We start from the raw sequence: 27,012 nt of genomic DNA on the forward strand, positions 1-27,012 counted from the left end.
AGCATTGGGCTTCACCACACTCCTGGAGTTCGCTGCTTGGGTTCTGATAGGCCAGAAGTCGGTTGATTGCATTCAGGCTCGATTGCTTATCCTGTCTGAGTAGCTTGGATGATGTTGCATCGCAATTTTGGACATCGAATTTTAAACACCGACATTTTTGACGTCGAATTTTTTTAACACCGAAATTGTACATTCGCATTTTTTTCACTTACATTTTTGGGATCTGAATTTGACTATTCAAATGTTTTTAACTTGAATTATTACATTTTTATTTCACATAGGTAAGTTCGGAGCAAAAAAAATTCAGATACATGATTTTAGTAATTATTTTCAATGCTATAAATTCGGTGTCTGATCAAATTCAAATACTTCTGTCTCTTGTTTGCTTCCATATTTCTGTCTCTTGTTTGCTTCCATATACTTAGTATGTAAGAATTATACAACAATGAAAGGCCACCGAACACACAAACTATTTAGCATTCTACAAACCCAAAAGCCTTACAGACTTGGTAGGGCCACACATATCTGCTCAATACTTTTTTATTGTCTTAATTGACCTTTTAATTATAAGGTAGCGTGATAAAAACTCCATTAATTGGTGGGGTAATGATAACTATATTATCTAAAAAGCCCAACCGAGTTTGCGCTAACTGTTGGTTTATGATATTGATAATTAATGTGCTTTTATTTTGTATTAGACATGTGCTTTACTCATAACTGACTGTATCACACACCTTTCATTTTTACGGATGTGCAGGGTCTTTCTCTGCTTTAAGCTGTAAGCGTTAACATGGGTCAGTAAGTCTTACATGAAGGAAGGGCCTACCGTTCTATTATTTATTCCAGAATTATAATTTTATGTGTTCATACCATAGGTTCATACAACATGTTTTGATCAAGAAGATTGAAAAAACCATTAGTTTGTTTCTTTATTTTGAAAAGTAATAACCGGAAGTAGCGCATATTTTGTTTAGTTTGACTGCGGGTCAGTTGAACAGAGTTTGTCTGTTGAGTTTACACTCCACACTAGCCTTATCAGTTGCTGCCTGTTCTTCTGCCTCCTGCTGACAGTCAGTAGCCGTTGTATCGCTTGCTACTCTTCGAATGCAAACGAAGTAACTTGAGGTTAGCTTTGCAACGAACTGACAACTTAAGGAGTAACATACAAGCATCCCACTTGTTGATCGTCTTCATGGACTCTGTTCAGGTAGGTCAGTAAGCTGGGTGACGTTACACATGCTGACACAAGTTAGCGTTAGCATGTCGCTAGCAGGGTTTGGCTAACAAGGGCTGGGCCAATTAGCCACAAGGTGACAAACAGGTAACGATGACTAGTTGTTTGGAGTCTAATGTCAACGGTAGTTTGTTTACACCTTGCTAACTATATTTCAATCAGTAGTCACTCTGCGTATTTTTACACACCTTGTTTTTCATCCTCAGAAATTGGCTTCAGGGTTTACTCTGGACCTGGGACCATTGAAAGAACCTCTTGGGTTTATCCGTGTCCTAGAATGGGTAAGTAAAGTAAAAAAAGTACGTAGGCCTACAGTTACTTTAAATTAGAAACCTAACCAAATTTACCTCAGTTATAAGTTATCTCTATGTGCCTTCCGCCTCGCTATCTAATCAACGTTTCTCTCATTTGAGCCTCGTGATGTTGATATATTCCCTATTAGTTCTTTCCACTAATTATACGTTAACACACCCTTTATTGTTTTCGCAATATATTCAAGAACGTACTCGAAACTTTAAAGGCTGAAAAATAACGCCCAATAACTGCTGCAGGTTCCTCTGCCTCTCCTTTTTTCGTGTGTAACGTTGGAGTATTGGCCTTTGACCTGTTTACTGAGTGAAGTCATGCCGTAGCTTGAGGATTTACATTGCAGATAGCTACTGATTTCCCAATGTTAAACTTATGAGTAATATACAGCGTTCCCTTCACTCTTTCCATGGCCAGTGTTGTGCCGAATTATGCACCCCCGCCGTGAAATGCACCCCTTGTCACGGGAACGCGCATTTGAAAATGAAAGGTTTTACACCTTAAAAGCGATAAGTTAACGTCTTAATGGTAATTTGCAGACTGAGTCGATTAGTGGTAGCTCATATAGTCTTGATTCTTGTGGTAAAACCTTTCGCTCCGTATTTTGATGCTTGGGGTGTCGAATCTTGGATTTTGCATTCATTTGTCACTTCTTTTTCAGTTTTTTTACATGTTTTTATTTAATTGTGACGTCCTGTCTGTATACACGTGCTTTAAAATGTATTGTTTAATTTTACATATTTGTCATATAATAATTCAAATACAAATGTTACAACAGTTGTGCCGAATTATGCACCCCCGCCGTAAAATGCCCCCCCCCCAACAAAAGATGCTTCTATTAATCCCACCCTCAAGCACTTTTGATGGTATACAAATAAACTAGTACAAATAAATGGATCAAGTTTCATGTATGTGTCAGAGATAGCAAATGGCAACCAGGCCTGCTGTATAAAGCACCCCCCCCCCCAAAAAAGATGTTTCTATTAATCCCACCCTCAAGCACTTGATGTAAAAATCCATTAGCTCATTTAGACCCGAATAATTAACACAAAAAAGTAAAAGAGTCATCTTTAAAATGCAAAAATATGCTGACAAAGACTATGTAACATTTGTAAACATATATTTTGATTATTATATGTAAAATTAAACGATACATTTTAAAGTATGTGTATACAGACAGGACGTCACAATTAAATAAAAAAATAACTGAAAAAGAAGTGACGAATGAATACAAAATCCAGGATTCGACAGCCCATGTTTCAATATGTATTGTATGCTTTACTGATAATAACGATACACACTCTTACTCTCACATACTTTACTTGTAATGTTCCACAAAATACAATGCAACATCCTAGCTTCAGAACTGACGCTCATGCCTGGTCCCTCGGCTCATGCCGTCCCCTCGGGCCACCTGTGCGTCAACAAACAATGTCCCCCTGACCAACGTATATTGCAAAACCCCAACCATCAAAATACGGAGCGAAAAGTTTAAACGCAAGAATCAAGACTATATGAGCCACCACTAAATGACTCACAGTCTGAAAATTACCATTAAAAAAACAAAAACCCTGGACGTTTACTTTTCGTTTTAAGCATCGTTTTAAGGTGTAAACATTTCCTTTTCAAATGCGCGTTCCTGTGACGAGGGGTGCATTTCACGGCGGGGGTGCATCATTCGGCACAACACCGGCCCTGACCAATTAGCTGGCGCCCCAAAGTGCATCTGAAGAGAGAAGAGAAGTATATGTGACCCAGAGGTCGCGTTAACCGAACTTTGACAGATTAGAACAAACTCGGAACAGCGCCAAAGTTTCCCCGCAGCGAGGCTCCGGTGTTATGCCGTGTTATGCGTGCCCTCCAAAAAGGAAATTATACCGTTTCCAAACCTAACTGTGCCGTACAAATCATTGAAATGTCTGAGTTTTGGCTTTACGCTGTGCACGCTCCCGCGAGGTGCAGCAGCCATGCATAACACGGCGCATGTGAACTGTCCCGTCCCCCCCCCCGTTGACAGTTCACGAGCATGCTTTCCCCCGTCCCCCGTCCCCGTCAGAGTTGTCTAAAGGCCGACGGGTAATTCTGGATTTTGACAGAAGTCTTACGATCCTGTCCATCAAAATGACGGGCAGCGAAAAAGTCTAGCGCAACCTCTGATGTGACCATCAAGAGATGCATTATTTTTGCTAGACCTAATGCTACGTTCACACCGGACGCGATGCGAATATTCGCTTCGCTCTAAACCAGGGGTCTCAAACTCAAGGCCCGGGGGCCAAATCCGGCCCGCGGCTTCATTTTATGTGGCCCCGCAAGAGCTTGCAAAGAATATAATACGTTTAAGAGCTTGCAAAGAATATAATACGTTTATTATACGGTTACATGCCACTTTACAGAAGCAGGTTGCCCATAAACTATATGTCCCACAATGCATCTTGTTTTGTGACATGCGCACTGAAGAGACTTGCAATTATTTGCCCTGGACTTCTGCTTTCAGACGTAGCTAATTACTAAGTTATTATCCTATCCGATAATAATCCAATTCAGAGGCAATAATGTCATATTATACATTATTTATATATATATTATATATAGTTACAACCAGTGTTGTGCTCGTTACTGAAAACCAGTAACTAGTTACCATTACTAGTTACTTCATTTCAAAAGTAACTCAGTTACTTTACTGATTACTTATACCAAAAAGTAACGTTTTAGTTACTTAAAAAAAGGGCTCCCATGAATGCCCTTATAGCCTTCATTTCAGTACTGTTATTGCATTGGAGAATAATAAAATCTGTTGATCAACTTGACATGCATGATATGCAATCTGGATTGCATAGATATTAGCTGGCTTTCCATTTTTGTATATTCTTGTTCCATATGCCGTGTGCCGCCCGGACATGCTATCATGCTAACTAGCTCCCTGAAAGCGGGTGACTCCACTGTGGCAATAGCCTGCATGTGTTCTACAACATACCGTGCAATGGCTTTATCGACTTTCCCCTGGCTAGCAGTCCCTTGGTTAAAATCCAGCCGCTGTTGCTTAGGTGCAGGTGGAGGTGGAGGGGCGTCGGCTGAGTCTCTGTGGTCTTAGCTACTAGCTTCGTCCCAGCATGTTGTTTCTGCAGATGTTTTAAGAGATTTGAATGACTGGTTTGGGCAGTAGATAGGCTCTTTGACCCGCCAGGACACAACTTACATTTAACAGAAACTTTCTTTTCTTTGTGCTCGACAAAAGTGAAATAGTGAGAATATCTCCAGGTGGAGAAACTCGACTTGAGCTCCGCCGCCGCCATGACAGTCTTGTTAGTAAACAACACAAACACGCCCACAGCGCGTCTCCGCATGTGACACAGGAAGTATTTAAGTACATTTACTCAAGTACTGTACTTAAGTACAGTTCTCATCTCTGTTCGCCTGGCTGTTGACTATATAAAAAAACTAACGCAGTAACGGAGTAACGGGAACTGAGTTACTGAATTTAAAAAGTAATGCGTTAGAGTACTAGTTACTGCCAAAAATAACGGCGTTACAGTAACGCGTTAGTCCCAACACTGGTTACAACCGGCCCTTTGAGTGCATCCTTTATGCGAATGTGGCCTGCAATAAAATTGAGTTTGACACTCCTGCTCTAAACGCTCCTATCGCATCGCTCTAGTCGCTCTAGTCGCTCGAGTTTCACCGCGGCTGCCAGCTGTGTTTACTCGCATCATTCAAACAAGACGCGCTCGGGAGCTACAACTACAACAAGATGAACATATTTGACCGTGATTAAATTGTAATACACGTTTCTAAATGATGCCGACATAACAACATACTGATACCGGTTAGTAAAACTCATGAATTAATGCTTTGACAAGTCTGCAGACAGACGGCAGAGAAACACCTTTTTAAAATGCTTGTTTTCTGAATGGAGATTGGGTCGACCAGGCTAAGCTAACGTTGTATCTGCTCACTCCACACTCATAACAACGGGCTACAGACATAAATAAACCAGCGACCGTATTCTCCATGACACAGACAGTCTGTGGTTTGTACTTTAACTTTTGTACAGTTTCTGAACAGATATGAGGAGCTGTGATCTCTGTGTGCTAACTGCTAACAGCTAATGGCTGATGTTTTCTGGTTGAAGGTCAGTGACGGCAGGCTGAGATCCTCACCGCTGATTGGCTTCCGCGAGAACGCGCCACGTGAATTTGACACCCGAGTTGAAAAAATTGAACTCTCGCGTTTGACGCGGCACCCTTCCATCGCCTCAATCATGCGCGCCGTCGGAGCGAATTCGCGTCTGATCGTGTCTCTGCATTGACTTTACATGTAATCGCGTCGCCTCGCGTCCGGTGTGAACGTAGCATAAGACATATTATAGAAATCAGATTACAGGTGCAGCTCACAATATCATATATTGCCTCCATACCATGTATGCATGTATCTGTGCAAAAGGAGCCCCCACCAAGTATTGAGTACATAAATGAACAAACTTTTCAGAAGGTCGAAATATCTGTATTATAAATCCTGTTTTGATTGGTTTGATCTATTATACTATTTTGAGATACAGGATTAGTGATTTGCATGATCTGTAAGCTGTAATCATAACAATTAAAACAAAAAAGGCTTGAAATATTTCACTTTATGAATAATGAATCTAGAATATATGAATGTTTCTTTTTTTTAACTTAAATTACAGAAGAAAAGTAATGTTTTTCGATGCACCTGTAGATTCAGCTTTAGCATCTAACCAGATGGCAAAGAAGCAGTTAAGTGCAGTGTAATATAGCATATTAAAGATAAAGGCTAAGGTATGGAATTTATCGTGGGAGTAACGGTAAATGACGTTAACTCTAAATAGAACTATTGATTAGCAAAGAAACGACCTTGCAATCGTCTCAAATTAAGCTACCAAGTTAATACTGTTCCATCAACGGTAACTACAATTCAATTGAATTTTGATTAATCATCACATTAACGTTACTGTACCTTTGTGTTTCTTCCGTTATTCATCCTCCTCTTTTATTTTCTTTCTTCCCTGGGCACCAGATATCTTTGTTAGTTTCGACATGGTGATGGCTAATTATCGTCAGGTAGTTAGCGTCTTTATTTTTTGTCACGGCAGGTCAAGTGTCAGTTCAGACCGCCCCCCCGAGGCGGTTCAACTTACCTGACTTATAGTCAGTGTTGAAATAGTCCGGCTGCATAATGACAGACAGCTAAGCAGCTCCAGCCAGTGTTGTTGTGCATGCCATGTCGTGTTGTTGTTTACAAATCTAGTGTAAAGAATCTGTTCGGTTGGCCAAATGGAAATCAGAGTCTGAGTCGGTGCTCTTGTGAACCAGCTCTGTGTTTATTGTGAGCAATGCCATAGGTGGAGAATCACATGCGAGGATGTACACTCAACAACAAATCTAACCATTGACTTAAATAAATGTATTTATTATTCAAACAGATAACACATAACGGTATTATGTTAGTTGACAGCAATAATATGAAGTTTAAATAAAACACAATAGGTTCAACTTGGTACTATTGCTTTCAACTAACCTAGTACAATTATGTGGAACCTGTTGACATAGAACATTTAATTAAAGTCACCGGTACATTTGTTCAGTAAATCTATTCTGCTGCTCGGTGGAGCGTGCCCTAAATATCTCTACCCTGTGAGTCTATGTGATGCACTTCATAACGAGTCGTTTGAATGCACCTTATACTGAAAAAAGAAACATTTGGGGAACGTCCCCTCTAATGTGACAGTTAATACTCAGTGCAGAGCTGAGTGTATTTGAGGCGTGTACTTGTGGCTCAGCCATGTTCTGTTGGTATTAACATGCAGTGTACTAATCTGCTTCTCTGCTGTGATGGTCACTCCTGGCTGGCTTTGATTCTACTGAAGTTTACTGCACATTGCACAATCAGTCACTGTTTCAAACCTCAATACACATAAATATCACCAGAGCAAAGTGTATTGTTTTCTTACTTCTGCAGGTTGTTTAAGAGAAGTCATTTTTTGTCCAAAAATGTGAGAAGATTCTCCTTTTCATCCTCTCAAATATAATAACACTCCTGAGCGTCTTTGGAAGACATTTAAAACGGTACCTTAGACTTTGAGAAACTGGCGTGGGCATTTGTCACTGTTGTCTCACATTTGACCAAATAAAGACGGAATCATAATAATTAAAGTAACCATTAGTTGCAGCCTTATTGAGCCTTACCTAACCTCCTCTATGGGGGTCCGGGGGGCATGCTCCCCCAGGAAGATTTTTTTTTAAATGTTGAAGTTAAAAGCATCAATCTGGTGCACTTTGAGAGCAACATTAGGAGATCTATGGAAACATCTCAGCACCCATATGAAACAGAACTGTAAGCATATTTACTATTTCTTTATGGATATTTTACAAATCACTCTCCTTTCAAACTGTATTCTTGTTTATTAATAACAACTTTTTTTTTACTATCATATAGTATTTTATACCCGTTTACTTTATTCTCTTATTTTTTTATAACTATAATGATCATATAAAGATGTGCCTTTACCTCACTGGTTGGAGAAAAAGCTTCTTATATTCGTTAGCATAGCTAGCTAACCAGATGCTAATAACGACAAAGCTATTGACTGTAATGATCACTATGACAGATCGCCACTGGGCTTTCAACTAAAGACACAGCCACTCAAAAACTGCGGCATTTGTACTACAGCTTCAAAAAAACAAAAAAAAACGGAGCCACATTCTGGTGCTCTCCGTCAGAACTGCACCCCTGTCAGAGGAGACATGTACCACGTGATGACACGTTAGGCTCGTGTTGTGTTCAAGGACCCTGACCTTGGCCAGGAAAAACAGGCACTCACTTTGTTTAATTTGTTTGCGGTCAAGATTTCTTTAACTTTTTTCTTTTTTGCGTGTGTTTATAAATTACCTCAAGGGCCGTACCAAATCCCGGGGGCCGGAGGTTCCCCACCCCTGGTCTAAATCATAGCCAGGGGATTTTTTAAATGTTTTGGTTTCTTGTAGTGTCGTTACAATATATTGATTTTAGAACCAATGGAAAAAAAAATACCTTTAAAAAAAAAATAAAAATGTTTCATACAACCCACTTATTTCCTTACACACAATAAGCCTAATACACTTTTCAAAAGATAAATGCCATCTGACTCCATCAGCCATGCAAAAACTAGGCCTTAGTAAGATAACCCTAACATACGATGTGTTGTCTAAACTGGGTAACCGGGGCGCTGCGCCCTCTTACTCTCGGCGTGCGCCCTCATACCAAAATCCAGATCTTCCAAGTAAAATTATAAAGTGATACCAGAAAACAATACTTCCGTTTGTTAACAAAAACTTGTCAAATAGACTATCCGACGGCATAGACAGCTTTGTTTTTACGGAGCTCCAAATAAATAGGGGTGTGTGTGTGTGTGTCTACAGAAGGTCCAGTTGTGATAGACACGGTTCGCCACTGCCATTTATATTATGTCAAAAGCAAATAAGAATGTGTTTATTTTCTTCTCATGTTCATTTCTAGTTCATCATTTCCCTCTGTTCCAACAATTGTGTGTGACCTAATAAGGCTGTTGCTTTCAATGTTTAAAAAAATGTGGCCATCAATTCGTTGGCTCTAATTTTTCATTTGAGAAATGTTGCTCTTTTAACATTTTCAGCATCGTACACACATTGTTGTTCTTAGTTTTTCTACTTTACTTTTTCCAATTCCTCCAGGCAGTTCATCAAGTTCCATTAGTTGTTTTCCGTCTGCCATAGTCTCAAGGCTGAACAAAACAGAATTCTGTCAGGGAGAGGCATCCTTAGTATTTCAGCGCTGCCTAACTTTCTCTACTGTAATGCTGTGGAAGTATGCTTAGAATGGACATTACTGAATGTCAGACTGGTTTGTATTCATGGACATCGGCCAGTAGGGTTCAGAGTCAGGTGGAAGGTCGGTGCTGTCTCTGGTTGTTTTTGTAATCACAACCTGGCTCTAGTTTAGTCACTATTAGTTCCTGTTCATATGATGTGTTAGTAACGGTTGTTTTTTCTGAAATGTTAAATAGCCGATGTCAGAACCTTTTGATTTGCTGCTCCGTCTCTGATCAGTCCTGCCACTCCCTGATCAGGAGAACTTGTGAGGAATGCTTCAGCCAGTCTGTGGGAGGCTGAGTCATTGGACTCTGGACAGGGAACCCTTCCTGACCCCATATGAGGAGTTTATTTGGGGTTCCGTCAGATTGGGTGGTTCAAACAGGGCTGAGATGTAAGCTGAGAAATGTTGTGGCGATCCATAGACACCTGAAACATGAAACCCATTCCTGGAAATCCTGAGTGGCTTGAAGGTTGCTAAATACTGCACAACAGTTCTGTGTGTGTTTCTGTTTATACGGCTGTCTTTGCTCTGCTGCACCAGGCAGGCGGTTCAGCTCTGTGCCTGGCCCTGTGCGTCTCTATACAGAAGTTATAGCGCTGAAAAGGACCCTGGTGATCTGGGAATGTGCTTCAGCGGATGTGGATTACATCACATGACACTTGTTCGACGCTTTTATCCAAAGCGACTTACATACTCAACACTGTGGGCGATCCCCACAGGAGCACTTTGGGGTGAAGTGTCTCAGGGACACAACGACGTGCTGACTGCAGTGGGGTTTGAACCTGTGACCCCCTGATCCCAACACCAACGCACTAGTCCACTGCCTCCCCTGGATGTGTTTCAACAAAGGACATTATTCTTAAGAGAAAGTATGGAACCAAGAAACGCATGCTCCAATCAGGAGCTGTTTCATTGGAGGAAGGGTGTTCTGGGAATGGGTAGAGGAGAGCTGTGGGGGCGGGGCTACAAGCTACCGTAGGCCTTGACAAAACAACTGCAACAACACCATTTGATTTGTATTGAAGGACACTTTCCTTCAGACCATATTACATCAAGGTCATGTTCCATATACACCCAGGTCTTCTTCTACTGGACTTACTGATACCGACTGTGAACACAAACCCCACCTGAGGATGTTCATACTTTTAAAGGTCAATTCAAAACCTAACTTTTTAGTTTGGCTCTTAATTCATTTAGTTGTGGTTTATTCAGTAATTAGTTTATCGTATTCAGTTGATATTGAGTGTTGTGTTAATCACAACGTAATCGCTTTGGAGGGGAAATTGGTATCATTCTTTTTTTATTTAATTACATTTTCTGTGAAGCACTTTTTGGAACCTTTTGTGTGTGAACAGTCCTCGATAGATACATTCTGTTTCATTAATAACAAAGAATGCAACCAAGGTTTATGAGACCATCTTGCAAGTGCGACACGGTTATAGTGATATGTGTAACCTGTGTTACGGCCACTGTCGGCCAACAGACGGTCCTAAACTGAGGAACATGTAATACTACTTTCTAAAGATGTTGAGAAAGCTACAAGCTGTAAGACCACTACGATTCCCCCCAAAGGAAACATAGGTATTCCAGCCATATAAAAAACATCAAATATTTCCTCGCTACTTATTAGTAATACACATTAGTTTTATCTGTGGCATGAGGTGAGTGTTGACTGTCTGACAGAGCGGCTCCCTCTGCTCTGTTGCAACACATGTCTCTATTTGAACACATAGTGTCCTGCCTTTAAAAATAGGATGACACGGCACCAGTCAGTACCTGTTTACAGATATAGTAGCATAACACGTTTTCCCTGGCTCAGTGCTGCCCAAGGGTGTGATAGGTCTTTGGGAGGGATATCGTGTCATTAGGATTGTATTTGGCAGTAAGGCTAAAACATGTTTATGTTCAACGTGGTGCTCAGTGAAATACTGTACAGGCCTGAACCCTGTCCAGGTCCCACAGCCAACAACATTGTTCAGCCTGTCCCAAGTTTCACCGTGGGTTACTCTCGTGCTTCAATGAAGATAAGCTGTTCAAATTGTCTACATCTTGCGACACAATTCATCCCCGTCTCTGGACCGTTGGCTGAAGCAGATGCATAGTCGCCTACTGGCCGTCTTTAACACCAGCCTGCAGTCTGTGCAGCACTGCAGCTGGCTCTCTGCTGACCCTGGAGTGGCATCCCAGCTTTTCTGCTCAGTCAGTCCATGTTGAGGCTCAGAGGAAATGGTGTGGGTTCCTCTCTGCTTTCCATTCTTCCTGCCGGGGTCTGCTCTGTGTCAGCATAGTTGAAGATCAAAACAACTTGTTTCTCTCCTTGTAGGAAAATGCCAGTGTTTTTCTCAAGCTGCGCTGCCGTCCAAAGCAAATGGCTGCACACTCTTATATCTCGTTGGACAGCCTTTAGCTCCGAGTACGACACTCGGTTGCCGTGGCATCATTTTGCTGCTGAAATGTCGCCCGTGCCATAAGAAAGAAAAACTCCGTTGATGGAAAGACCTGGTCATTCAGTATATTCAGGTAGTCAGCCGAGTCGGTCATCTTTGGGAACATACTGTTGCTGAAGATAGAGCTGACAAACTGCAGCACCCCAGATCCTGACACTGCTCCCACAGGCTCGTACGGTAAGCACTAGGCGTGATGGGTACATCGCTGCATCGCCTCTCTTCTTACAATGATGCGTCTGGAACAGGGTACATCTGGATTCATTGATTTGGTTTTCATAATGCGTTGGACAGTTCTTTACCCGATGTAAATAGTTCTCCTTAGTTGTTTCCTTTGCTTGATGCAGGCCAATCATTTGACCCTTCTGAATCTGATTAGCATCCTCTCACAACCACGGGATGTGTCCTCCGACATGGTTGTTTAAGAACTGAGAAGCTACTCGTCACCGCATAGGGTTAATAACTTGTTCCAGCTGAAACATGGAAGGCTCTTATAGATTGGCTTAGTTCAATCCAGTGTGTGACACGAACTGCTGCAGACTTCTTAATCACCTGACATCTCGTCACCTGTGAGATGTGAGAGTTTCACATCTGATAAAGTTTTTGCTCTGAATGCTGCTGCTGTTTATGGTGTTTTTGGTCGATCTCTTTTTGAGCTAAATGTATAAAGGTGTTTCTAATACTTGCCGTTTTCCAGTACTAATTCTTTTTCATTTAATTTCAACATTTAAAAGTGAAAAAACATGAAACTTAATGTCATGTAGCTAAATGGGCAGTTACTCCAAAGTGTTGTCACTTTAAGGATAAGGCTGGTGTCCTCGGTCTCCTGGACGGGTCAGTCTGTTGGACTACAGTACAGGAACCTCTCTTCAGTCAAAGAGAATGTAGATGTATGCTTTTTGTAAGAGCTGCACTAGTTGAAGCTCAGTTTGGTGTGTCAGCTTTATATTAAAGGGTTAGCCATTTTTGTTTTCAGAGCAGGGAGGGAGTTTCCTGTGTGGAAAAGGATGTAAGAATGGGGGGGGGTGGAGAGATGTTGAAGTGGGGTGTTTGTTGAAAATCACATCTGTTACTTATGGAAAGGGAAAGAGCATCATTGTATCAATATATTGATATATATATATTGACTTAAATGTGGGAGGCTGGTCAGCAGTTGGCTTTAATTCGTTTATCATAAAACATGTTTTTAATCTATTACAACTACAGCTGCAGTATCAGGTAAGATGTCCATAAAAGCAAAAGCCTCACAACTTTAAAATACCCCTTATTGAAAACCTCTTCTCCTTCTGTTTCTCCGCCTCTACAGGTCTTCACCATCTTTGCCTTTTCCACCACTGGAGGTTACTCTGGGTCATCCCACTTTACAGTCAATTGCATTGGAGCTGAACCGAAGGATGTGAACCCTGCGTTCGCCTACCCATTCAGGTACTGTACATCGCTGCATGCTACCAGCCATAGAGCTCTTATTGAAGGTGTCCACATTACTGCCAATACTACAGGAGAGTTCAAAGAGAGAGAGACTGAATATGTGTTATATCATTCTGAATGAAGTATTGTGGAGCTGCAGATATCACGTCCTGCAAATATCATTCTACAGACTGTACCAAACACATGTTTTGGTACAGTCCTAAACGAATCCCACTACAGTTATTTTTATATATTTTTCAATGATAATGGGAATAATGATGCAAATATGATGGACCGCTCCTATATCGTGATCGCAATACCAGTCCAAAATAATCGCAATTAGATATATTTTACAAATCTTGCAGCTACATTTTGATCTTACTTTCCAGTAAATCACTGTTCACAACCGTAGCGTAAGACAACATATTTATCCTTTCTGTCCCCCTTGGTTTTTAGCCGGCTTGAGCATATCATTTTCTGATATAGGTTGCTCAGAGCAGTCAATCAATCAATGTTTATTTCTATAGGCCAATGTCACAAATGTTACATTTGTCTCAGTGGTCTTCACAGTGTGTACAGAATATCAGTATGACAATACGACACCCTATGTCCTTAGACCCTCTGTCCTCAGACCCTCTGTCCTTAGGCCCTCTGTCCTTTGACCCTCTGTCCTCAGACCCTCTGTCCTAAGACCCTCACATCGTACAAGGAAAGACTTCCGAAGAAAACCCCCAGTTTAAAGGGAACATGGGAGAAACCTCAGGGAGAGCAGCAGAGGAGCGATCCCTCTCCCAGGACGGACAGACGTGCAATAGATGCCGTGTGTAAATTGAAAAGATAATACATTTGCAACATAGGTAGTCCAGATGTTTGGAAATGCATGTGTGTATAATAAGAAGCAGTCACAGTGCAATTTGATTAATGTGATACTTATTACGTAAGCTCTTATTATCCTCCCTTAGGCTGTGGCTCAGTGGGATAGTGCGTTGATCAGAGGAGCAACTGCAGTCAGCATGTCGTTGGTTCCCTGGGAAGGACACTTCACCCCAGAGTGCTCCTGTGGGGATTGCCCACAGTACTGAATGCATGTTGGTCGCTTTGGATAAAAGCGTCTAACAAGTGACATGTGATGCAATGTGTGTGAATAACCCGTCCGTGTTGCGTCCCCGTCAACCAATATACCAACATTATAGTAGATTATTCCTACTTCCTTTTGGTCATTGTGGTCTTCTGTTGAGGGTCTTCTCTTTTGTGTGTAGTTAGTGATTTTAAGAAATGTTCTGAAAAGAACTCAGACCTCTGTGAGTTTTCTTTCTGATGAAGCTGATCTATGGCCATGCAGATGAGTTGAAGGTTCTGTTTGAATTAATACAGTCTTGTAAATAAAAAGTCTCGCCTAACCCTTTTATATTCTCTCTACTTGCATTCCTCGGATAGAAGAGTAACCCAGGTGAGGGCTTGTTTTCTCTGAAGTCACGGAGTAAAAACCAGACTCATCTGAGTGGCAGTTAGAAGGTGTTCTCCTTTCTCCGTACCCCTGCAGGTTGCCCAAAAGCCCATACCAGATACCACTATGTAACGGCAGCATACCAGATGACACCTACCTGCAGGGCGACTTCTCCTCCTCTGCAGAGTTCTTTGTGTGTGTTGGTGTGTTTGGGTTCCTGTATTGCACCGCCACACTGGTCCTTTACCTGGGCTTCCAACACGTCTACCGCCTGACCTCCCGGGGTCCCACCATAGTGAGTACTAATCTGAAGCCATATTCAAATAAGTACCAAAATGATCAGCTAGGGGGAAAAAAGAGAATTTGTCAAAGATTCCCAGTGAATCAGAAACACTAATAAAATACCTGAGTTGACATCACACAGTAAGCAGTAAGGCTGCCACGTTCTGCTTTTTGGAGTTTCCCTTTCCTAAAGTGTGTTCTATAGGTGTATGTGCATGTTAATGGTCTTCACAGGCTCAAATCCCTGTGTTCCCTCCAGAGCAGTGTTTCTCAAACTTTTTCATACCAAGGACCACTTAACCAATAAAAAAACTCCACAAATATCCAAAATCACATCGTTTTTCTAGAACAGATTACAAATCGCCTGAAAATGGTACAAACAAGTGGCAACATGTGTGATGAAGGTGTTGCTCTGGGCTATATCATACCATCGAAAGTGAAACTTAAGCTCGCTCCATTGCGGAGATATTCCCGCGAGAGTGCGTAAAACTTTAATTTATTAATTTATTTAAAATGTGAAATTGTACCAATATACTCACGGACCACCAGTGGTCCGTGGACCACACTTTGAGAAGCACTGCCCCAGAGGGACTTTTCTCTTATAATGTGTATTCTTGAAGAACGTTAAACGTGTGAATGAGGATGTTACCTCAAAGATAACATGCAGAATTATTATTTTAAATGCCAACCGTTGGACAATTTGATTGGGGCTGTTTTAATGACATTCAAGTTATTAAATATCCCTACTATTTTGTCACCAGAACTAGAGTATAGCCTTAATCTTATTGTCAAACAGAAAGACAGCAACAGATTTATTTTTCATAACACTGTTCAGTTTTTTTCTTGAGGAGCTTGTAAACTTCCACATCAATAGGCAAAGTAGCCATTAACGGAACATTATATAGAGATTGTGTAAATATGAATTACCTTATAAACAAGGATGAAAACGGTTCCGGTTGACTCATTGTCAAGTAGACAAAGTGTTCTCGGGAACAGTCTGAATACTAGTATGTTCACACACTGTGTACTCTCATCAGGACCTTGTGGTGACCGCGGCCTTCGCCTTCCTCTGGCTCGTGTCCTCCTCAGCCTGGGGCAAAGGCCTGACGGATGTGAAATGGGCCACTAACCCAGGTCACCTAGTGATGAATGATCAATGCAATAGCACCTGCAAAGCAGGGGAGTTTCCTTCCATGGGCCGCCTCAATGCCTCTGTGGTAAGTCATGGTCCAGTCGTGCACATCGGTCCTATAGGGAGAATGTCTTGTGGTGTAGTGTACAGCACCTTTCATGTACAAAGCAGCCCAAAGTCCTTTACAGAAAAACACAACAACCATATTAAAATAATGTAAAAATAGATACAGAACAAGATAAAACATCTACAGTGATCCTAATGAAAATCCCTTGAATTAAAGCTGACAAGAAATACAACAATTTTAAAAAGAATTTTTTTTAAATGTAAAATAAAAGCAAAACAGGACAAATACAGTAAAACGTGGACAATGATACTAGTGATAATTGAAAGTTAACCCAAAGTAAAAGCCATATTCATTTGCTATAAGACACATCCAGGCCACTTGTTTTGAATATGACATACAAGACAACCTTTTAGTATTTTGAATCTATACAATTGAAAGAATAATAAAGGATATCATTAATTTGACTGTTTTACACTAAAACATAGTGGCGTTATTTCTAAGATGGTCCTTTCTGATGGTGCTGGTAGGATGCTTCATAAAACCCCTGCAACGCCCATACCTGAGAGTATACAGTACATCTGTCTGAACATTGTTTGTGTCCAAAAGCCGGCCTAGCTGGTGATGGAGTGTTGGCATTTTGCCATATTGGCATAGTGTTTTAACTACAGCGGTAAACTCTGTGGGAACGTGGTCCACACGGAGTGCGGTCACCAGCTGTGGACTGTCTGGAAGATCACAATTTGCATTTTGTTAAAGATGAGCGCCTAATATCAACCCTAGCGCCACTACGAAGTCTATCGATTTAAAAATAAAAAAGTATTCCACATACTTCTGAGGGTGGCTAACAAGGTATTATGTTGTCTCAGTGATCGAGGTGTGCCACCTGGTGTTTAAAATAAAAACTGACTTTCCCTTTCAGTGCTGCAGCAGCGTAGAATGAACAGTTTACTGTTTCATGCAATATTTAAGTTGATCTGTGAATGCAATACTTATTTACATTGGTTACATATAATGTAAGTGTTGATGTTTAAGTGAAACATATTTGAATCCTTACTTTAAAGTTACCAGTATGTATTTCTCCAAATCAATGATGCGTTTTATTAGAGAGGCTGAGCTTGAGGAGTGGTCCCTCATCTGTTTCCTGTGTTCCTGCAGATATTTGGCTTTTTGAACTTGATGCTGTGGGCAGGCAACTGCTGGTTCATCTACAAGGAGACTCCTTTCCACAAGGATCCCAACCCACCAGCAACCATGGAGGAGGAAGGGGCCCCCGGGCCTTAGCCACGTCACTGAGGGTCCTTGATCCCAACACTGGCCTCTGATGGAAACATGCACACATGGATACAAAAGGAAGGCGATTGTCCCAAATGCCCCCCTCCACATCCCAACACGAGTCAATGTACTAATTTCTTTTATTAATCGGTCCTCACTGTATGCATGTTGGTGTTCACATCAGCAGAGAAGCTAGTGCACACCTGTCGCTGTTCTGAGCAAGAGTCCAGAGTAGATAAGAGTTTCACTGTCATCTGGAGTACAGTACAGATTCCAAGTACTGTACTTCTAAACACGTCAATTAAGTGAATGCTCTTGTTTTCCTCCAGTTCAAGACACGACTGAGACCAGAGCATGTCCTCGTCTCTCTCTTCTGAACTCTGCTTACAGCTCAATTAAACGCCACTAATGTTCTGATCTACTGACACACACACGTTCAAGTTTCAACACACTCTGATTCTCTTGTGCCTTAAAAGAATACACTAAGTAAAAGACATAACACCACAATCTACTGCACTTTTATTATGAAAGTGTCCGTTTGAGTTCCATGTTGGTTGTGACAGCATTTGAGACGGCTATGTTTTATCTTTTCAGAACAAGTCAGGTTCTCTGCATGTTTACTGCTGCAGCTGTCCATGCCTTCCCAGTGGAGGGACCCGTTACATTTACACTACTCCATAACACCAATGCTCTTTTTCAACCATCTTTTGCAAAACCGACTTGCAGAGACATTATTTATAGGCTTCATGTGTATTTTAAACTACATGTGTTGGTTCCGTGGCATCTTTTAGAACCAATGTTGGGTTTCTGTTCGTATTCCCCAATGAAGAAGTGTCTGTAAAGCTTCTCCTTGATTTATTCTGCAATGTCACATTTGTTGTTAAACATATTCTACCACTGAGTCGATTAATCGTGTGATGATAAATAGTTCAAATAGCCATTGTGTAATTCTAACGACCAGTGCCCATAGTGCTGCTCTCCATGTAGCTTTACCACCAATGCCTCCCACTACAGGCTGCTGCAGTGGGAGACCTGCTGCAGTGGGTGACCTGCTGCAGTGGGTGACCTGCTGCAGTGGGTGACCTGGCATTGCACTAAGAGAATGTAGTGCTCTCTATGAAGTCACTGTTACTGGGCAACCTGTGCAGCAAGTCGTATATCTTCCACATCATATTGAAATTTGACACATTAGTGAAATGTTTGATCATTTTAGTTTAATTGGAGCACAGTAATATGTTGAATGCTGACGTAATGGATTACTACATTTGGACTTCATGTATTTTATACCTTGTTGTGCAAAAGGAAGCAATGGTGCATCTGTATTTACAAGTGTAAAACATGAGAGCTGTAACTTCTGGACTCTGTCTCCTTTTCTTAATGACTTTGCAAAAATGTTTTGATGAATGTGTACACCCACCCTCGTGCTTTACAGACATTATAGCATATTTACAGTTAGTCTGCTATACGGTTTTGTAGAATCTACCATCCTGCTTAAACCGATGTGATGCAAAGTGAGCGGATTCATTCAGATTATGTTGGTAAAAAAGTGTCAAATAATGCTCGGGCGCCACATTCAAAAATGTAATCAGTGATTTCTGTTTCCTGGATTTTGAATCCGATGTCGGCACTACTCTGGGTCCAGGGTTGGGTTGTAACGGAATACATGTAACGGCGTTACGTAATCAGAATACAAAAATCAAGTAACTGTATTCAGCTCGCGTTACATTTGAAAAACGAGTAATCTGTATCTACAGTTACTTTCGTAAACCTGAAGTGAATACATTTTGGATTACTTATTGGAATTATTGGTGGAAAGATTTCCTCACAACATTTAATATTCATTACTAAAGGTACAGCGGAATCATCACAGCGCACAAAACCTATTACCACCGCAGATGGGCCAAAAAAGCGTTTGAAAAAAAATCGCGGGTCTGCTCGCTCTGAAACAATAACAACGAAACATGGAGGAACAAAAGTCTGCGTTTAAATCGCGTGTGTGTATATAGAGGTGTGTGTGGTTAAAATACATCAGCCTGCGGTCGCTCTTTAGCCTTACTAATGATTATTTCTGAAGGTAAACACAGTGAAGGCGGTGCGAGCTCGTCTTCTCAGAGGCTGAGTTAACCCTCCCGCTGCCTCCTGGCGCTGCAGAGATGTCATGAAGTGAAGCAGGTTTTCCTTCTATAAAACAGCTGCGGGCAGCAGATACCGTGAGAGTCACAGACAGGAATTCATAGATCGAGGCAGACTGGTGCACACACTCTCCTCTCCTGTTTTGCCGATCAGGTGCTTAAACAAATATAGCTCTACACGACTACACCCCTGGCCGAAATGTCCTTAAAATGAAGTCAGAGTTCGACATTTTAATTCATGTCCTGCCAACACTGGCAGGACAGAAGGCGACACGCCCTTTCTAAGCCGTGTCCCTCACTCACTCCTCACATCCCAAGCTGCATCCCCAACAAGTGTATTATGTTGTTAAATCGTTTCAGATGTGATGTTTCAGTTGTGCTCTTGATAAGCCATTAAAACAGTAAAAACACGTTCAGTTTCCTTTTGCTTTTTGTGTCTCCTGTTCACCAAAACATACCCATTTTAGATGGAAAAAGAAAGTAATCCAAAAGTAATCTAAAAGTAATCTGATTACGTTACTTTTTAAAGACACGTAACTGTAACTGTATTCGGATTACTTTCAGAGCCATGTAATCAGTAATCAGTAACTGATTACATTTACAAAGTAACCCTCCCAACCCTGTCTGGGTCAGTGGTTGGCATATAGAAAGAGGCGGGGGCTGACTCATCCCAGAGCTCTGCCTCAGCAGCACTCCTCTCTCCCACCAGCAGGGAGCACTGTTTACAACTGGATGGTACTATACTAAACAGTCCACAGAGGAGTGGTCCCCAAACGTGTAGCTTGTGTCCCATTAAAAGAAGCAAAGCTTTATTGTTCTGTTGAAGCCTTGAAGGGGTTTTCCTTCTAACTTTATGTCACTCAATAACTTAAGAGTCCTGAAGAGTTTAAAGTACGTAGTGTGTGTTTGAGGTGACCAGCATTTTTTTTGACAAAAGGCCATAAGGAGGGGAGAACATCGTTCCAGATGTATTGTCTCTCCTCCTCCATGCATATCACCTTTAACCCTCCTGTTGTCTTCGGGTCAATTCTGACCGATTTACTACTTTCATCAATCATAACTTTTTTAGTTTTACGTTCGATTGCATTAAGGCTTTATGATATCCTTCACAGTAGACATTTGAATATATACACTGGCTGATCACCACTTTCATTGAGTCAACTTTGTAACACCCATGGTGTTCCCGGTCAAAAATGACCGCCATAAAGAAAAGGAAATAGTAACCATCCAGATCAGATAAAAAAAGCAGGGGTTCCCAACAGGGGCGTCGCCTGGACCTGGAAACATTCGGGGCTTAGCCCACAGTGGCGGCGCTACAGTCAAATGTTCTACTGCAAGACACGCACGTACACAATTGCGCCATCTGGTGTCACAAACGTGTGCCTGCATTAGCTTTGTTACGGCAATGGATTGATAAGATAAGATGGACCTTTATTAATCCTCGTGTTAGGAGCAGTGTGCTGCCATTTTGAACGGCGCCCGGGGAGCAGTGTGGGGAACGGTGCCTTGCTCAGGGACACCTCTGTAGCACTTGGTGGTGCCGGGACTTGAACTGGTGACCTTCCAGTTCCCAAGCCAAGTCCCTATCGACTTCGCCCCCACGATTGTGGGAGATTCTCATAGCAGGTGAGGATCTCTTGAGGGTAAGGTGCCTGTATAATCTCGGTGGACAAAATGTATGTTTTTATTTTATAAGGACAATAACGTACTGTTGTGTTTGTTTAGTTTAATGTTAATTGTTTAATGCTCACAGTCACAGCAACATGTTTTCTGTGTGATTGGCTATTTGTTTTATATGATTTATCAACGTGATCATCAATAGCTAATCTGAGCACCAGAACCCAGCTCACGTGTCCTTTTATGCTGTCCATTGAAATGCAGGTATGTGAGTTTTGTACACCAGTTTATTTATGTTTAATGTTTCACATTGCTCCACATGATGCCTCGACTACAAAGTCTTCCATGTTTCTACGCTTCTTCCTCTGTGTCACAGTTTGGGGAATATCAAGATCATTGCACAGGGCCTTGGTCTTGTCATAGACATCATGTGCTTTCTCGTTACTTCGGTAACTTTTCAGTGTGTTCTCAACTGCTGTTTTGTAATCTACTGCCTGCACCAAGTCAAGTGTTTCTTTCTGCAGGTATTTGTGCAGCCCTGAGTGGTTGAGAGCAGTGTCTGGAACATGACAGCATGTAGATGATACTGCATTTTCAACGCTTGCTTTCCAGTCCCTTTGCTAGAGGGGCTGAAAGGCTCCCCAAAGTCTTGATCAAAGCAGGGAGGTCTTTGACATGCCCAGCGAACAAGTTGTTTGTCCCCTACCTCTAGCTGTTTCTGAAATGTTTCTAATCTCTGATGGTGGACAAGAGATGTGGAGAAGAACGAGTAGAGACACTCCTGGAGATCAACGCAGGTATGTGAGTTTTGTACACCAGTTTGTATAAGTTTAATGTTTCACACTGCTTGTGAAAAATATACTACCACTATACGATCACTGATGTTTTGTTGTTGACTGGACACTTATTTTGTAAAAGAGATAGCATGAGAGGATCTCTTAAGCAATGCAGCTCACGTGTCCTTTGTATATGCTGTCCATTGAAATGCAGGAAAGTAATCACCAGGTCTGAGTGATCTGTTGCTGAGGGGACACTACACCGGAGTTACATAAGCAGAGATAAAGTGCTATTTTGGGGGGAACTCACCTCCTCTGTGCTCCCCAGGAAGATTTGTTTTAAATGTTGAAGTTAAAAGCATCAATCTTGTGCACTTTGAGAGCAACATCAAGAGATATGATACATCTCTCAACACCCAGATGTCAAAAAGAAATCAAAGAATCAGAATCAGAAACGGGTTTATTATTTAAAAACACTTCATTTTCCAATTAAATCATAAACGATGTCAAATTATTAGAAGTTGTTAGTAATCAGATTAAACCGAAAAAAGGGATGGAAGGAGGAAATAATAATCCCTCATCTCTTGCTGTTTGCGGTTGAAATTATCTCTTTTGCTGGCCAAACATGCTGGATGGAAAGCAGTGGTGTCTCACTTGCCTTGGCCCTGTATCTGCAGTCCCTAAATCCGTCATGTTACCCATTGACTCTTGTCTGTTCTGGTGTTCCTGTTCATTGTTGTCTCCATTGTTGTTCTTGCCTGTTGTATCTCCTTCCTGTGTGTCCCTTTCTCCTGTTCCCCTTTCTTCATCCTCTCCTCTGTTTGGCTCATCTGTGATGACTGTGGGTAAACACAAACAAGTATGTAAGTCAATCAGTTTCCAGCTCTGTCAAATAAATGAATTTCAAGATACACACATTTGTCTTCATTAAAATGAGTGTCACCACACTGTCACAAAATGTAATACTAACCAATTAAAAACAGTTACATTTACATTGGAAACCTCTTGTCGATATCACTGTTAGAGCAGTTATCTGCCAATAGGACAGAATCATTCCTATACAAATGCAGTTTGAGTAATTCACTTAATATATTTACTTAAAACTTTAATAGTCATTTTTACTTAATTCTCTAATAAAGTCATCTTTCTGCATTCAACACTAAGGAAAGCTGTACAATTTGACATGATAATGAGGAAAAAAGGCCTCCGACAATGCAGATCATTTTTTGATCATATCAATTTTAAGATGCGGGTCAAGGCTTAATATGTGGGAGCATAGTGTCCCTTGCCCCTTTCAGGAGCCCCACTGGATTGGCTTTGATCCGAAATATTTGTATAAAAAGCTTGTTAGCTGGCTGTCCATCTCATAATGGTCACATAGAAACTAGCTGTCAATAGGAAATATCAATCAGAAGAATTATATTTTCATGCAAAATCTGTCACAAAAAGAGGTTGCACATTTAAATGCAGGTGTTGTTATGGCAACGTCAGTGGCCAGACAGCCACATTTACTGCTGCAAATACGTTCAAACATGCTGTCGACACGTAAAGCAGTGGCAACTATGCCACCATTTCAGCTGACTTTTTCTCAGAAATACTATCACATAACATCCATATATTTCAGTGCTAGGTTGATGCTTAGCTAAGCTAACTATGAAACACTTTAACTGACAGGACTCAGGAATCAGGATCAACTGTAAGGTAGCTTCTAGCTTCATGTCGAACACAGACAGTAAGTCAATATTTCCCAGAGAGCTTTCTTTGAAATCACGAAGTAACGCTAAAAAACACAACATTTAGATTGTATGACAAAGTGTTTATTTAATATATATGCTAACGGTTTAGCGTACCCACGCGATTCAAAGTAACGTCAACGTAGCTATAATTTATGCTTTGCTTACATGTTGACATAACTTGTAAGTTTACTGACAGGTACATACCTTGTTCACCTGGCTCAGGTGGTGGCTCTGGGGTTGTTGTGTGAGCCACCACTTGAGAATTGCCGTCTTTTTTATTAAAGAAATGTCTAATGTCCATCTTCAGAATCTCCGCGTCCGGGGCTGACCGTTTAAAGTTTAAACATTGTCACAGAGGAGAGGTACCACGTACCTGTCAGCCAATAAAACACGTGTATTTCCATGCAACTCTCTGATTGGTCTGGTGGCGTCGTCTTGCCTCTGTGTTGCATTCACTGACCATGGGAAATTACATACCTACCGTCCGTCCTATAGGTAAAGTAGGTTAATGTATTATATTATTGAGGGAGAATTTGTCCGGGGCTAGGCATCTAGCTAAAGCCCCGGATGCCTACCCCAGACGACGCCCCTGGTTCCCAACCTTATTGTGCCAAGGACCGGGAGATACATTAAAAAAGAATCGCGGACCGGTTGTCAATTTTAACTGATTTTAATATTTAATCACCACCAGCAGGCAGCAACAGAGGCTAGTTGTATGTAACAGCCTGAACAAATACTAGAACAATATGCATCCAAAACTATTAACAACGTTTAAAAAAGAACCGGTGTCGTTTTTTGGTTTTTCGTAAAAACGGAAAACCAAAAAACCGACGTTATTCAGTTTTTAAACCAAAACGGGAAAACAGATAAATCAACGTTTTGGTTTTGTTTGATTTACGGATAATCCAGCTGGCATTTGTTTTCACATCCGACAGCATTTAGCTTTACATCGAGATTAAGTTTAAACTAATTTATTTTGGGAACACCCGCATATAGGCTACCTATGGAGTTAGCCAGATGTGTGTAAATTACTGTTCATGGTCATTTGAAAACAAATGCCGGTGTCGGACAGACACAAACACACCGAACACACAGAGCTGAGCAGAGCACATACACACACACATCATGCGCCTTGGTGACTGGACATCTCCTTCATACAACTAATACAAAGGGGAGTAATCGGGCAGTTCGATGTGTGTAGAGGTGTGTGTGTTTAACACGTAGCAGCCTGCATCCATCCATCCATCCATCTTCTCCCGCTTATCCGTGGTCGGGTCGCGGGGGTAGCAGTTCCAGCAGAGAGCCCCAAACTTTCTTTTCCCTGGCGACATCAACCAGCTCTGACTGGGGGATTCCAAGGCGCTCCCAGGCCAGCGAAGAGATATAATCCCTCCACCTGGTCCTAGGTCTACCCCTTGGTCTCTTCCCAGCTGGACGTGCCTGGAACACCTCCCCAGGTGGCATCCTAACTAGGTGCCCGAACCACCTCAACTGGCTTCTTTCGACGCGAAGGAGGAGCGGCTCAACTCCGAGTCCCTCCCTGATGACCGAACTTCTCACCTTATCTCTAAGGGAGACACCAGCCACCCGGCGGAGGAAACCCATCTCGGCCGCTTGTATCCGCGATCTCGTTCTTTCGGTCATGACCCATCCTTCATGACCATATATGTGAGGGTAGGAACGAAAATGGCCCGGTAGACAGAGAGCTTTGCCTTCTGGCTCAGCTCCCTTTTCGTCACAACGGTGCGGTAAAGCGACTGCAATACCGCTCCCGCTGCTCCGATTCTCCGGCCCATCTCACGCTCCATTGTTCCCTCACTCGAGAACAAGACCCCGAGATACTTGAACTCCTTCACTTGGGGTAAGGACTCATTCCCTACTTGGAGTGGACAGTCCATCGGTTTCCTGCTGAGAACCATGGCCTCAGATTTGGAGGTGCTGATCCTCATCCCAGCCGCTTCACACTCGGTTGCGAACCGATCCAGTGAGTGCTGAAGGTCGCAGACCGATGAAGCCATCAGAACCACATCATCTGCAAAAAGCAGTGGTGCAATCCTTAGTCCACCGAACTGCAGACCCCCCCCCCCCACGACTACGCCTCGAAATCCGATCCATGTATATTACAAACAGGATTGGTGACAAAGCGCAGCCCTGGCGGAGGCCAACCCTCACCGGAAATGGGTCCGACTTACTGCCGAGGACCCGGACACAGCTCTCGCTTTGGGAGTACAGAGATTGGATGGCCCTGAGTAGAGACCCCCTCACCCCATACTCCCGCAGCACCTCCCACAGTAACTCCCTGGGAACCCGGTCATACGCCTTCTCCAAGTCTACAAAACACATGTAGACCGGATAAGCGTACTCCCAGGCCCCCTCCAGGATCCTTGCGAGAGTAAAAAGCTGATCCGTCGTTCCACGACCAGGACGGAATCCGCATTGTTCCTCCTCAATCTGAGGTTCGACAATCGGCCTGACCCTCCTTTCGAGTACCTTGGAGTAAACTTTCCCGGGGAGGCTGAGTAGTGTGATGCCTCTGTAATTGGCACACACCCTCTGATCCCCCTTTTTGAAAAGGGGGACCACCACCCCGGTCTGCCACTCCTTCGGTACCGTTTCCGACTTCCACGCAACGTTGATGAGACGTGTCAACCATGACAGTCCCTCAACACCCAGAGCCTTCAGCATTTCCGGGCGGATCTCATCCACCCCCGGGGCTTTGCCACTGCAGCCTGCAGTCACTCTTAAACTGTTCTGATGAAGGTAAACACAGCGAAGGCGGTGCGTAAAAAGGCACAGCTCTCGGCTGATGCTGAGACCTTAGGCTGAGCCGCCGAATCCCTCGGAACATCATAAAAGCCATTTTCAACGGTTTTCTGGGGAAAGATTAAGCTATTGGATGAAATAATATGACTGGTATAGGTGCAAAAATTAAACACTTTTTGAAATAAATATTATGATAAAATATTTTTATATATCTATAATTCTGCAAATATTACGATAAACTCACAGCTATTTCGCGGCCCGGCAGTAACACCTCCGCGGCCCGGTACCGGTCCGCGGACCGGGGGTTGGGAACCCCTGCCTTAAAGAATCAAACTTGATATTGGCGTACTAAGGTAAAGAAGAAGAACCTCCGTTGAGTGCAGTTTTTGAGTACATCTGCAGTAACCTTCCACCACTGATACTTTGACCAGTGTATTGGTTACCCTAACCCAGTGGTTCTCAAACTTTTTCTGTCATTCCCCACTTTGAACAGGTGGGCCTTTTCAAGCCCCACCTGTTCCTCATCGCTCCAATAAAATGGTAGGCCAA

The 27,012-nt window shown here is 42.2% G+C and overlaps 1 protein-coding gene and 1 long non-coding RNA gene across 2 annotated transcripts; one reads left to right on the forward strand and one right to left on the reverse strand.

Annotated features, from left to right (window-relative positions):
• Window positions 1-973: 973 nt before the first annotated feature.
• On the forward strand, window positions 974-18,798 carry sypl2a (synaptophysin-like 2a). The gene is made up of 6 exons (XM_034082732.2): window positions 974-1,207; window positions 1,441-1,515; window positions 13,139-13,257; window positions 14,783-14,981; window positions 16,006-16,185; window positions 17,323-18,798. Exons 1-6 carry the CDS (start codon window positions 1,193-1,195, stop codon window positions 17,446-17,448), a joined length of 714 nt encoding a protein of 237 aa, XP_033938623.1. The 5' UTR covers window positions 974-1,192; the 3' UTR covers window positions 17,449-18,798.
• A 3,608-nt stretch (window positions 18,799-22,406) lies between these two features.
• LOC139433915 (uncharacterized) lies at window positions 22,407-24,028 on the reverse strand. Its single transcript, XR_011643313.1, has 2 exons — window positions 23,905-24,028; window positions 22,407-22,803 (listed from the first exon to the last, which is right to left on the reverse strand). It is a non-coding gene; the product is annotated as an uncharacterized lncRNA (long non-coding RNA).
• Between the last annotated feature and the right edge of the window lie 2,984 nt (window positions 24,029-27,012).

The sequence above is a fragment of the Pseudochaenichthys georgianus genome, chromosome 5 (genome assembly GCF_902827115.2).
Source record: "Pseudochaenichthys georgianus chromosome 5, fPseGeo1.2, whole genome shotgun sequence".
NCBI lineage: Eukaryota > Metazoa > Chordata > Actinopteri > Perciformes > Channichthyidae > Pseudochaenichthys > Pseudochaenichthys georgianus.